General features: G+C 46.9%; 1 protein-coding gene across 2 annotated transcripts in view; it reads right to left on the bottom strand.

The window, feature by feature from the left end:
* Window positions 1-13614, bottom strand: part of znf423 (zinc finger protein 423) — a 118245-nt gene that overhangs the window by 51275 nt on the left and 53356 nt on the right. The window contains exons 8-19 of one of the 2 annotated variants that reach the window (XM_084017577.1): window positions 13128-13408; window positions 12751-13034; window positions 12280-12660; window positions 11966-12147; window positions 11031-11570; window positions 10788-10938; window positions 10045-10590; window positions 9762-9946; window positions 9142-9569; window positions 8733-8946; window positions 6664-6748; window positions 1634-1654 (exon numbers count right to left, since the gene is read on the bottom strand). In XM_084017577.1, coding sequence (XP_083873703.1) covers window positions 1634-1654; window positions 6664-6748; window positions 8733-8946; window positions 9142-9569; window positions 9762-9946; window positions 10045-10590; window positions 10788-10938; window positions 11031-11570; window positions 11966-12147; window positions 12280-12660; window positions 12751-13034; window positions 13128-13408 — 3298 coding nt within the window. The remainder of the gene's footprint in view (window positions 1-1633; window positions 1655-6663; window positions 6749-8732; window positions 8947-9141; window positions 9570-9761; window positions 9947-10044; window positions 10591-10787; window positions 10939-11030; window positions 11571-11965; window positions 12148-12279; window positions 12661-12750; window positions 13035-13127; window positions 13409-13614) is intronic. The other variant, XM_084017578.1, reaches the window with a different exon arrangement.

Here is a 13614-nt window from a genome sequence, read left to right as displayed (position 1 = left end):
TTCAAATTTTATGTGTAACTTATTGTTTTAGTTTTCTTTTCTCACTATTGTCTTCCATGTTTTGGAAGACAATAGTAATAACGTAATAAAGCTCCAGACACAGGCAGTAGTGGTGTTAGGTGCTGGCTGAGTGAAAGGTGTGTAAACAGCTTTTACTAGTTTCCTCACCAGACAGCAGCTGGTTAATGTGTGAAGAGTTCCAGCACGGCGTTGCTCGTGTCGGGGACGGGATTAAGCAGAAGCGGTCCACTTACTTCCACATACTTTGGGTTCAGGGCGGATTATTGTAATCATACTGCTCATTCTCTCATTTGTGAACTGTGACATCATCGGCATGAGCGGCGGAAGAATAAGTGAACCGCTTCTTTCAGTCCAGAGCATTAGTGCACACACACACACACACACACACACACACACACACACACACACACACACACACACACACACACACACACACACACACACACACACACGATACAGTAGTCTGTAGCTTAGTGGTTCAGGTGCAGCGGGGCAGAATGGAACAACAATCTTGCTAGCCAGTGGCAAGGACACACACACACACACACACACACACACGAGTGAACCATATTATCCACTTCCATTACACTTTAAAAGCTTCTTATTCGCCTCATTAAGTCTTCAGTGACACAAAGTAACCGCACCAGACCCTGCTCACTACCACATAGACGTGTGTGTGAGTGTGTGTGTGAGTGTGTGTGTGTGTGTGTGTCCACACACCGGCCCTCGGGGCAGCTGCTTAGACAGCAGACCGACTTCACCAGTCAAGCGCATCACAGATTTGACTGCAGGCTCACAGACTGAACGCAGGTTGACGGTTCTAAATTTGCAGATGAAGCAAAACCGCCAGGAATATAATTAAAGTTTATTTGAGGCTTTAGTCCGCACAGCTTTAGCTCTGCAAAGATGAAACTGAAAGGTGATAGGGCTAAAGTAAAAAAAGTACCTCAGAGACCTTTAAAAAACATTAAAAAGTTCAATTTCAGCTTTTTGATATACGAAATATCATATAATCAGTGGAGAATGTGAATATAGGCAAGTCTACGTGACACTACTAGAGAGCATTGACGTACATAGGTAAGTAAAGCTCATGCTGAGGACACATCATTAGCCACCACACTCCACGGGGAGCACTTAGATCCAGGTGAGTGGCTACTGGATACCTCCAAGGCATCTGTGTGTGTGTGTGTGTGTGTGTGTGAGGTGGGAAGGACAATGAAGCATGCAGCTAGCAGCAAGGATTGGGGTGAATGAGGAGTTGAGGTGAGGGGTAAATTGTGCAAAGGAATTTGGCTAAAACATGTCAAATCCATAACCATCCCTAAGAGATACGGTAGAATGCAGTTCAGAATTTGTTTTAATTATGCACACTGATTTCTGCAACAACTGTCATCCTGAGTACTTCCACGTTTCCCCACATCATGCAATGTGGCGGTATATACTTTGCCAATATCTTATGTTTAATAGTAACGAATCAAAGTCTATACACACTGTGTACTTCTGTATATAAATATCTAAAAGCAGGAGAATGAAATGCTGATGGGCAGGCAGTGAGACAGCAGAGTGCTGCCTTGCTCAGAGTGCGAGCTTAGGAGACAGAAAGGGGACAAACCTGGCCGACAGGTGGGCTCTTCTACGGGCCATCCAATAGGCAGGTGGGGGGGGAGAGCGGAGGAGAGAATGGGTAGGGTTAGTAATACGCAGTGTGAACGTGGTGTGTGTGTGTGTGTGTGTGTGTGTGTGGGGAGGGGAGGGGGGGCAACAAGTAGATGTATACCTTGATAGTGAACACAACATGACGTAGGTTTGAGGACGTGCCATTGCTCCCGTGTTGTAAGTTATACTGAACACATCTTAGCTGGTTATAAACTGTATAACCACCTCACATAGTGAACATATGGAAATATCTTAAATTGCACACGTATTATTTCAGCGGTGCTTCGGTATGTCAAGCTATGGAAGCGTTCCTACGCGCTCAGCGGCGACGGCATAACTACAGCAACTCCTCCATACGTGTAATTAAGGCTCAAAGCCGACTCCTTAACGCCACCGGAGCTAAAAGGCTGCAGTGATGGACAGGAAGGAAGCCAACAAAAGGAAATGGATGGAGGTTAATAGGTGAACGACGGAGAGGAATATAATAGCTGGGGCAGGAGATACCAAAGGTGTTAGCATGAAGAGAGAGAGAGCGAGAGAGATATGGAAAGAGAGGGAGGGTGGTGTATAGTGTCACATCAAAGTAAGGGTTACAGTCAGTATGCTAATTGGAGTTTGGTCCCTGATTAGGAGATGCATGCTGTGTGTGGCTCTGTGCACACACACACCTATTAAGTAGGATTGTGTGTGTGTGTGTGTGTGTGTGTGTGTGTGTGTGTGTGTGTGTGTGTGTGTGAGATAGAGAGAGGGTGTGTGTGTCTACATGTGTTTGAGAAGTGAGACCTCACGCTGTGAAATCTAGACTGAGGTGATTAGTAAAGCATTAGTGGCTGCACGCAACACTCAGAACATGCTGTCAAGGACCTTATTTCGGGATGTGTGTGTGTGTGTGTGTGTACACGTCTAACAAAGACTCCATTTTGAGTTGCTTTTCAGAAGGAGGACACCTTTGCAAAGTGAGAACATTCCCATTGAAGGTGCATGCGTGTCACAGGACACATACAATCATACATCCTCGTCTGGGTTCCTTAAGAATCTTGCATTAGTGTACTTTAAATTATTATTTCACAGATTACTGTTTATAATGGGGGTGTGCTTTAAAATCACAGGCTGCACGTCATGGTTTTAAATGTGCCGTTACATCGCTGCATTCAACATCTCAACGGGGACAGGTAGGACTGCTACTGCTTTTTGATTCCTTACAGGACACACACACACACACACACACACACACACACACACACACAACCATGTTTCATTACACACAGAAATCGTGTCTTCACCTCAAACGATCACACGGGGAAGGAAGTTCTTCATGATGTACAGCTGCACAGCAGAAAACAATAAAGCCTGCCAAAAACCGCTGCGGTTCAGTCCAAGGAGGATACACAAATATAAATACACGAGTACATAAAGGGGGGGAATGAAAAAAAAAAAAAAAAGAATCGAGACACGCTACTACACCACACAAAATAGGGAACGACTGTGTTCCTTCCGGATCGTACCAAGTCTGGGTGTTGATGATATAGAGCAGTATGAGGTTGTCTAAAAGTAAAATGTACATTTGGATGAAACAGGTGAGTTAATTGGGCTGCAGACAGACATGAGCATGTATTTGTATCTGACATCTGTTCTATATACAAAACCCTAAAGTGTACTGCCCTCCCTCTTGTTTTAGAATTCTAAATTATATTCTACAAAAGTTATAATCTATAGATATCTGAATGTAATTGGTACACATTGAACAGTGCACACACTATTTCAATGCACATGCATGGTTTGTACTGTGCTTGCCCTTTGTTCCCCAAACACCCAAAACCATTCTCAAATGGCCGGCTGGTACCAGAGGCAACAATGGATGACTCCTATTTCCTTCTCCCTCTCTCCTCGGTGTGTGGGAGATGGACTTAGGCAGTGTGAGAGTGCATGTGAGTGTTGAAATACTCCACATTTCATTAGTCGTTGCCTCAGAAAAGACTCACTTCTTTCTCAAAAACTCCAACCTTTCTCAACTTTTGAACATCTTCTTGCTGGGAGGAGTCCCTGAGAGGAGCCTTTGCCCTCGCTGGCGTGTGAATCCATCATAGGAAATGTTTTTCTATTAAATGTGGAGACAGTATTTAAAATAGAAAAAAGTAACAAACACGCTTTTGAAATAAATGATAAACAGCGAGTGAATTTGTTTGAAATGTAGAGCGGCGGTACTTGATGATTCCTCCTCTCAGCAGCGCTACGAGCTTTCCTCTGTAGACTTCTCACTTTGACCCTTTCTCCCTCTATCTGCTTGAATGCCGTCTCTCTTTCTCTTCCTGACAGCATAATTAACAGGACTGCATATTATATATATATATATATATATATATATATATATATATATATATATATATGACAATCACTGGACTCGATAAGCCAAATAGCAAAACCCTGCTCCTCTTTGCTCCCTCAGCATGGTCAGTGAACGGATGGGAGGCAGAGCTCCTCACATTCAGTTTACATCTTCCTCCTTCATGCACACGTTGCGGTGGCACACAGATGTGCAGGCAAGCTGAGAGGTAGTCTAATGCCGCAGGGTGTTTCACTGAACCGTGTGAGAATATCTGAGGTGACACAAGCACACCTACCGGTGGCAGAATGTGAGTATCCTAGCAGGCAGGCGGCGACACCGTCCTAAAAGGTGATGATGGGAGGTGTCGGCAAATCAAAACACGAGGATGGATTAGATGAAGAAGGGAAGAAGGCGATGAAGAGAGATAACACACCATCGAAACGTAATTAATGCTTAGCGACATGAACCAGGTGAGCTTTTATTCACGACCTGATACCACAAGACACTTGTTAAAGCGAGGAGTGAACAATAAAGTTAAAGAGCTACGGTGAAAGGGAGAAAATAAAAAAAGATGATGGAAAACGGGCACCTTCTTCTCACCTTCTCAGCACCAAATAAGGTCTTTCTCTTTAATATTGTGCTCCCTTGTTCTTAGGGTTGTGGTAAATGTAATAATAGGAACCGGGCAAGCTCTTAAAAATAATCTGCCTCAATTTCATAATTAATCTGTGATACGTTTTCACACAATTAGCATGGTAATTAACCTAAAAGCAACCCACCATCGTGCAGAGGGTTGCATGTGTGTGTGTGTGTGTGTCCAGGTAAAATGAGGAAAACACAGAAGCAGAATGTAGAGGAGTTGTCGGACAAGGAAGAGAATGACTGGCAGGATTCTCAGGGTGGAGGACTGGAGGTGAGATGGAAGAGGATCAAAGAAGGTTGGAAGCAGGGAAAGGAGAAGGTCGGAGGGCCGGGAGGAGGAGGAGGAGGAGGAGGAGGAGAGGATGAAAACAGAAAGAAGGAAAGGGAGTTGTTTCCTGAATGTGGTGAAGAGCAAAGAACGCGGACAGAGAGGAGCAGTAGAAACTATACGTGTGTGAGAGTTGTTCCCTGTTTGTGCAGCTGTGATCCTGTATGTGTGTGACTATGTGTGTGTGTGTGTGTGTGTGTGTGTGTGTGTGTGTGTGTGTGTGTGTGTGGTTCACGGGGGAAAGCAGTAAAAGTTAAAAGTTACTCCAGCTGTACTTCTGTTTCAAATCTCTCCTCAAAACTCTCCAGACATTACTAAACGACTCAAAGTGATGTCAGTACACACACACACACACACACACACACACACACACACACACACACACACACCTCAGAGTACACTGGTGGCTCTGGGATTGTCTGACAGGTCTGGCAAGTGGGGCTGGGGGAGGGGGGTGTGTGGGGGGGGTGCAGAGCGTTTGTTCCCCAGAACAACTCGTAGGTCCACCTCGTTAATCTCCATGACGACAGAGATGCTAAGGCAGCAAATTAGTAGCAAGCAGAAAAAACACTGTCACAGGGGAAGCTCATAAAAGAACATAGACTCCAAACTACACAGGTAGTTTTTTAGTTTCACACACACACACACACACACACTTATAATAATAGGTGGACCCACAAACAGGTTTATATAAGCTTTTCTCAGCCCTTAACAGGCGCTTCCAGCTTCACAGTGATGAGGCTCAGCTCACTGTAGCGGCTACCTGTTCATTACTGCAACGTCTTAGTCATACCCATTAGAACAGCGATTAGAATGCATTTGTTTCCGATGATGCATTGCCTTGTTCCAGGAGTACAACAGCATATCAGGGGGTTGTCATTGTTGTGCATGTTCGCTACCTTATTATTATACTGCAAACACGCATATACACCTGTAATTACCTAGCAGAGGAAACAACTACAGCTACTGGAGAGCTTTATGATGATCCATCCATCCATCCATTCTCTACCGCTTATCCTGTATTCAGGGTCGCGGAGCTTTATGATGATAATAAATACAATGTGTCTTTAGTCAAACTCTTGTGTCCCTTCAAAGCCAGTAAAACGGTGATAACCACAATGCAACAGTGCTACATGGTTGTATCTACCTTCAGTATATAAAAGGTAACGGTGTTAATCCATCACACCTGCAGCAGCATCGGAGCATCACATGTGTGACGGTGTGATTTTATATCCAGACCGAGCGATAAAGACTCACATTGACTGATGATCAGTCGGGTGTTTCATGCGGAAAGTGATTCGATGTGATCGCTTGTGGCGACTCCAGAAATATTTGTCTTGTTATAAACTCAGTGTGTAAAGTTTTAGTCTCTCAGTCAAGTTTTCCGAGGTGGTAAATTATACAACAGCTGTTTAAGTCAGCCCACGAGTCATTTAATGTCCATCTCACACCTCTGTGTGTGTGTGTGTGTGTGTGTGTGTGTGTGTGTGTGTGTGGCTAGCGGCTATATCTGCCAGTGAATACATCAGATGTGTGCGGCAATCACAGTCGTGGCGTTGAACCGAGAGAGGAAAGGAGGAGAACCAGGAGAGGAGGAGACATTTGCAGTCAGCTGGAGCGCAGCATCACCACAGATACGCTCGCACTCACGCACAACACTGGAGAGTGTAACACAAACACAATCACTCACCGATCATGTGATTGGCCACGTGAATCTGGATCTCCCTCTCCGTCTCAAACGTCATTTGGCATTTGATACACTGGTAGGTCTTTTTCTGCGAGATAAAAGACACAGAAACGGCAAAACAACATCATCTTTCATGTGAAAGTAAACGTTAAAAACACTCGTGTGTGTAAAGAAATGTATCCTACATATTAGAGGGTTGACTGTGTGTAGAGATGGGATTCATCAGGGTTAAAAACACTCACAATAATCAATCACGGGGAATTTCCATTAACGGGATAATCGTAAATATCGTCACAGGTGATTTGAAAAAGATGTCTAGATCACTGTCATGGTAGATAAGTGAAAAATAGAGCCATTTTAAGAGCATTTTGATGATTATCGGGATAATATCGTGAATCACAATTATTTTGATGATCCTGATATTAAATTGGCCTAATTGTTAAAAAGCATAATTTGTAAAAAAGTCAAGTTACAGACAAGTGGAAAGCTCCTGATGGGTTTTGTTCATCAGAAAAATATATTGAATCACACTGTAGTCATAGCAACAGTTTACCTGTAAATAGAAAGAAGATAAACTCTCATGCTCAAGAATGAAAAGGATATACAAGCTTTTTCTAGAGATCGCTAATTAAAAACAAAAGAGTTTTTAATTAGCGATCTAAAAAGGGAAAGAGTTTTAATAAAAATACATTTTTATTCAAACTCTTTCCCTTCAACCCTCAACATGCAAGACTTGTAGATCCCACCAAGTCTCACACTAATCAAGCAACGCTGAAGTCTCCAAAGACTTGGTGAGATGAGACATTACATGCAACACACACACACACACACACACACACACACACACACACACACACACACACACACACACACACACACACACACACACACACACACACACACACACACACACACACACACACACACACACACACACACACATTAATCAGGGAGGGAGTGAACAGGAAAAAGATAAAGGGAAGAAGCAATGAAACAGAAACAGAGAGAGTGTGGAGGAAAAAAGGACGATAGACAATAAAAGAGATGTAGAAGGAGCCAGAGAAACAAGGGTGAGAGACAGTGAACCAGAGAGAGAGAGAGAGAGAGAGAGAGAGAGAGAGAGGGAGAGAGAGAGGCAGAAGCTCTCCTTATCCATTCATAGCACACAGTGATCACTCATGCACACATACAAAATACACAAAGGCCCCACTTCCACCATCTCTCTGCTGCTTCAGCCTGCTAGACTGACTGACTGACTCACACACACACACACACACACGCACACGCACACGCACACACACACACACACACACACACACACACACACACACACACACACACACACACACACACACAAATCCTATTTTGTCTGCTTTGTGCTGTTAGACTAAGCAGAAACAAAGGTGCAGGTAAGACAGAGGGTCCCTGGGAACTGCCTCTGAGACAGACACACACACACACACACACACACCCACACACACACACACACACACACACACAGACACGCGGCAAGTCCCGGGGAGCCTGACTGTCAATATCAAGTAGAATGAACAGCTCCCACAATGCCTCAGCACGCCCCAGCCGCGGGATCCAGTAGGGCTCAGCTGACACAAGCGGTAATACACACAAGCACACGTATGTGAGCTACAGGCACAAAACCAGCAGCCAACCCACACACACACACACACACACACACACACACACACACACACACACACACACACACACACACACACACACACACACACACACACACACACACACACACGACTCATGCAAACACAGTTCAGCAGGAATTCTGACTCCCCTGAAAATGTCTGTGAAACGCTGTGTCTCTTATCAACGTGAATTTCAATTAGAGTACCTGCCATAGTTATATTGTGTAATGTGCCGTCCACCTCACTGCACTCTGAGTTCTGTGAATACTGTTGATGTTTTGTTGAGGAGGCGTTAACATCTAAGAGGAATATCTAGTTCAATATATGTGTAGATACGTTCCTCCGCAACTTAGTTGAAGAGAACGCAAAAGACTTTTTGGTTTTGAGCAGGAAGCTTAATTCATCGCGTCTCACCTTCGGTGCAGGTGAAGCCTCGGCCTTCTTCCCCCCTGCACTGGTTTCAGGGCTGACCTCGGGGTGATCCGTTTGGACGTGGCTCTCCAAGTCCTCCACGCTTTCAAACTTCACCCCGCACTCCGGACACCTCAGCCCCGCCATGGGCTTCTCCCCCTGCGAGTCCCCGGGCGTGGCGGCTCCTCCCTGGCTGGGGCTCTGGCCGTTCGTGCCCCTGATTTGATTAAACATGTCATGTGTTTTAGCCCATTTCAGTAATCAAAACGGTTGACTTCCTGCCCTTTAAGGCTCCAGTAATTGGAAAAGAAAGTGACAGCAATGCACCCAAAGTATTCAACATGACAACAGTGCGTGTTACATGTGTATGTTGATTTAAAAATAAAGTTATCCACTAATGTGGGCTCCCCACCTGCTCATGCAGCCAGCACAGAGGCCGTAAGGCAGGCCGTTGACGTCCAGCTTCACCAGCTCCCCTTTGTTCTTGAACTCTTTTAGGCAGAAGGCGCATTTATACAACTTATGTTGCTGCAGCAGCCCATTAGGGGATGAAGAGGCTGAACCGTTCCCTCCTACTATTCCACCATTCCCACTACCACCTCCTACTCCTCCTCCTCCAAGCCCAGAACCAGTGGAGAGCTTCTGCATGTGAAATGTGCCGTGGATCTTTAGCTCCAGGGTGGAGGTGACAGTCTGCATGCAGACGACGCAGCGGAAGCCGGTGAGGGAGTTGCGGAGGTCAGGGTGCATCTGGCAATGCTCTATAAACTCCTCCTCGCTCTGCAGGGGCATCTTACAGATTCGACAGGTACCTGTGTCCAGGCTCTTACTGTGGGTCACCTACAGAGAGGGAATATACACAGGAAGTATGAAGAGAATGATGCACAAAGTGGACAGTAATAAGACCTGTTATCTAAGCATAGACACAGACGTTGTTGTTGCTGATTCTAGCAGCGCAAATGTGCTCCCTAAATCTCCAAAATGAAAACATGGATTCCTCAAAGGACGTGTATATAGCCTGGGAAGCAGTACCTTGTGTTCAGTGAGAGTGAGCAGAGAGGGGAAACGCTCGCCACATATCGGACACATGTAGTGTTTGGCGGGGCCGCGATGCGTCTGAGCGTGCTCACGAAGCCCGCTCTCAGAGAAGAACGTTCTGGAGCACACGTTGCACTTGTGGTTTCCCTTGATGAAATCCGCCTTCTTCTTTCTTGTACCTGGTACGTGACATAGACATGATGTATATCCTTTAATGAACTGTAAATTGCAATTAAAAAAAAAAAAAAATTGTTGATGACTGAAAACTCATTTTTACCCGCGTCATCGTCTCCTGGTCTGATGTTGTGGTCACGCAGCCGGTGGTTCTGCAGAAGCGACTCCATGGTGTATGCCGCTCCGCATATATCGCAGGCATACATGGGCTCTGAGTTGTCCAGCTCCTCCTCCCCGCCACTTGCCTCGTGGCTGTTGGCCGCGTCTCCTCCTTGGCCGGCTCCGCCTCCCGCCACCGCGTTCTTCAGCAACAGGTTCTGCAGGTCAGCTTGTTCAGCCGCCGCCACCGTTACTCTCTCGGGTCCTCCGTTGCCACCGCTTCCTCCCCGCTTGGAGGACTGCGCCAGCCCGTTGGGCGTCCCGTTTTGACTCCCGCTGCTCCCCGTGCCGCCTCCGTTGCCGGTGATGTTGCCACCGTCGAAGATGCAGTGCTTCTCCCTCAGGTGTCTCTCTAGCAGCGGCATGGCTTGGAAAGCTTTGCCGCAGAAGCGACACGTGAACTTCTTGCTGTGTGTGGTGATGTGGCATTGGAGCTCCACCTCCGTTCCAAATGTCTCTCCACAGAAGATGCACTTCCGGGGCTTGAGTCCTGTGAGCCACACGATAGATTAAGATATGCACGTTCAACCTCAAGCTGCTCTACAAGAACGCTAACATTTTCTGTTTTCTTTTGTTACTGTTGCTCGTCTTTATGACATTTCCTTCCATTTTACTATCACCACCATGGCCATTGTGCAGAGCGTCAGGTCTACTAAAGCCCATGATACCAATCAAAATGTACAGTACCTGCTCCGAGCCCCCCCGGGAGGCCTGACCTCTGGCCCAGGTGGTTATGCTTAACATGGATCTGAAGATCAGACTCCTTCCTGAAGTCCCAGGCACAGGCCGTGCAGCGAAACAGTTTCTTCTCATTGCTATGCTTCACTGCCAAATGCACCTGAATGGCAGAAGGATGGAAAAACAACAAGCAATCTAAGTTGATTTGTATCGTTTCACTGATGCATTCAGAATGAAGGAGGCGACATTCACCTGTATGGAGACCTTGGAGTCAAAGACCTCCTGGCAGAGAGTGCAGTGGTACAGGACGAACGTGTGCATGTCCAGCAGGTGTTTCTGCAGGTCGTCTACCGAGGAGAACTGCTTATCGCAGCTCTCACACACGTACTGGGTCGACGTGGTGGTGTAGTGCACGGTCAGGTGCTGCAGCAATGCCTCCTGGGATTCAAAGTCCTCCTTGTTGCACTGGGGGCAGGACTGGCGCCTGAGCAGCATCTCCAGGTGGGACTTCAGGTGGACCTGGAAACCCTCAAAGCTGGAGAACCGCAGGTCACACTGGTTGCAGGGGTAGTCCCCGTTGCTCCCCAAGGAGGGCGTGGAGTCCCCTCCCAGTCTGTGGCGTTTTGGGGAGGAGATCTCGATGTCAGAGGAGGCGGGGCTTAGGTCGGCAACCTTGGCTTGTCGTTTGTTGTTAGCCAACGGGATGTTCTTGTGGTTCTCCTTTATGTGCTTGGTGAGCTTGAGGAGTGAGCCGAAGATAGGAGAGTTGGTGCAGTACGGGCAGGAATAAACCTGTATGTAGACAATAACTCTTTACTTCTTTAAGATGATTATACAGACATATTGACAAATACTGAAAAGATAAAGAGAGCAGAGAGACGGACACAAGCATAGGCCGTGAATTAAATTCATCACCAATCCGCTGCAAATTCAGAAATAATAGACGAATGGATGATAAAAATGTTTTCATTTGAGTCCGCATTAAAATAAAAGTTCAATAAAAGATGATGTTGTGAGAGTGCAGAGCCGATGTCTCTGAGGATTTATGTCCATATATGCTTAATTTAACACTTAATTGGGCTCATCACAGAGGACAGGAAACCTCCTAATGAAATAACTGATTGGTAATAACTTTGAAACTGATTCAAAGCTTGTTTTTCCAAATGTATTTCTAGACTAACTCTCACCTCCATGAAGGACTGCGATGACGCCTGCAGCACAGGAGACTCCAGTTTGGCCACCCCTCCCCCAGATGCAGCTCCGGCGCCCCCGATGGAGGTGCAGTGCGTCTGCTGAATGTGCTCCGTCAGCGAAGACTCCGTCAAGAATCCCATGGAGCACTGGTTGCAGAAGAATGCGTGGTTCCCTTCTAGAATGGTGGAAGGGTATCCTACATATTAGGATATTCAAAACAACTCAACAAAAGACAACCATAAACCATGTATTACATTACATAACAGCCGGAAACAGAAAAACCCAGAAGCATATTTAAGGAACACACCTAATGTGGTGGATCCCGCCACAATCCCACCAGGCAGGCAGTGCGACACTCTGATGTGTTCTTGCAGAGAGTTGATGTCTCCGAACATGTCGGGGCAGTAGTTACAGTGGAAGGCGGTGACGTTGGTGAACTGCAGCAGAGGGAAGGCTGCCGTCGTCGCGCCGATGCCTCCTCCGCTGGTACGGTGAGCTTTACGCACGTGTTCGTTGAGGTTGTAGAGCGTGGGCAGCGTGTCCAGGCAGAGATGGCATGTATGGCTCTGCTGCGGCTTGTCTGCGTGGATGGTCTTCAAGTGGATCTCCAACACCGCCAGGCTGTGGAAGTCCCTCTTCGAGCAGTACGGGCAGGAGTATGTCACTTTACTCCAGTTGGCTCCTCCCCCTGTGGAGACAGACGGACGGACATTACCAATACCTGAACACTTAAAGCAAGCGTGGGCAGCTCTGTAGATGAGTGACTGCTCTGCCGTACCTCCACCTTGATGAACCAGGCTTATCCCAATATCGTCCACGGTGTCGGTGCCTCTCCTGCGGCCTCGTTCGATGACCTGGCTGGGCTTTAGGGTGGAGTCCGGCGTGGAGCCTCTCTCCAGGCTGGCGCTAGAGTCCGGAGTGGCCGAGCTCATCGAGGCCACGCTGCCCAGCGCGGGGTCGGGGCTGGCAGCGCTGTGATTGGAGGAGTCCGGCTGGCGATGGCTGTCTAAGTGGCAGTAGACGTCCTCCACCGATGGGAATTGTTCCAAACAGACAGGACATCTAATGGGGGGGGAGGACAGAAAAGTTACATTGCAGTATTGAAAATGGATGACCAGTGGTTTGAGAACGTGAATGAGCAGAACTCTGCAGTACTTGTGTTTGCGGTTGGCGTGCTGCGTCTCAATATGTGTGAGGAGAGAAGCCTCGTCGAGGAAGATCTCCGGACAGTGGATGCATTGCAAGTCGGCTCGGTCGGACAGCTGGGGGTGTCTGGTCAGGACGTGTTTCTCCAGCTCGTCCGTCTGGTTAAACGTCTCCTCACAGTAATCGCACATATACAGGTCCTGCTCCAGGTCAGCGTCTCCTCCTGATCCCTTCTTCCCTCCATCCCTCTCACTCCTCAGCGCCAGGTGCTCCCGGTTCTTGCGGTGAGCCTGCAGGAGTCAGAGAGTAGTCGAGACTTAAAGGAGCATAAGTTCAAAAGCTTCTCATCTGATGACAATAAGCTAGGGCCTCTTGCTTTTACTACAACTGATGTGCTTGTTAAAAAGAAATGCAATATTAATCATTGATTTGCCATTGTAACTTACGGTCAACAACATATTTTCACTGCACGATTATTGTGTACAGTGCACAGAGG

Source organism: Eutrigla gurnardus (assembly GCF_963514095.1).
Source record: "Eutrigla gurnardus genome assembly, chromosome: 9".
NCBI lineage: Eukaryota > Metazoa > Chordata > Actinopteri > Perciformes > Triglidae > Eutrigla > Eutrigla gurnardus.
Note: the sequence above shows the minus strand (reverse complement) of the source record. Positions and strands in the feature narration are given on the sequence as shown.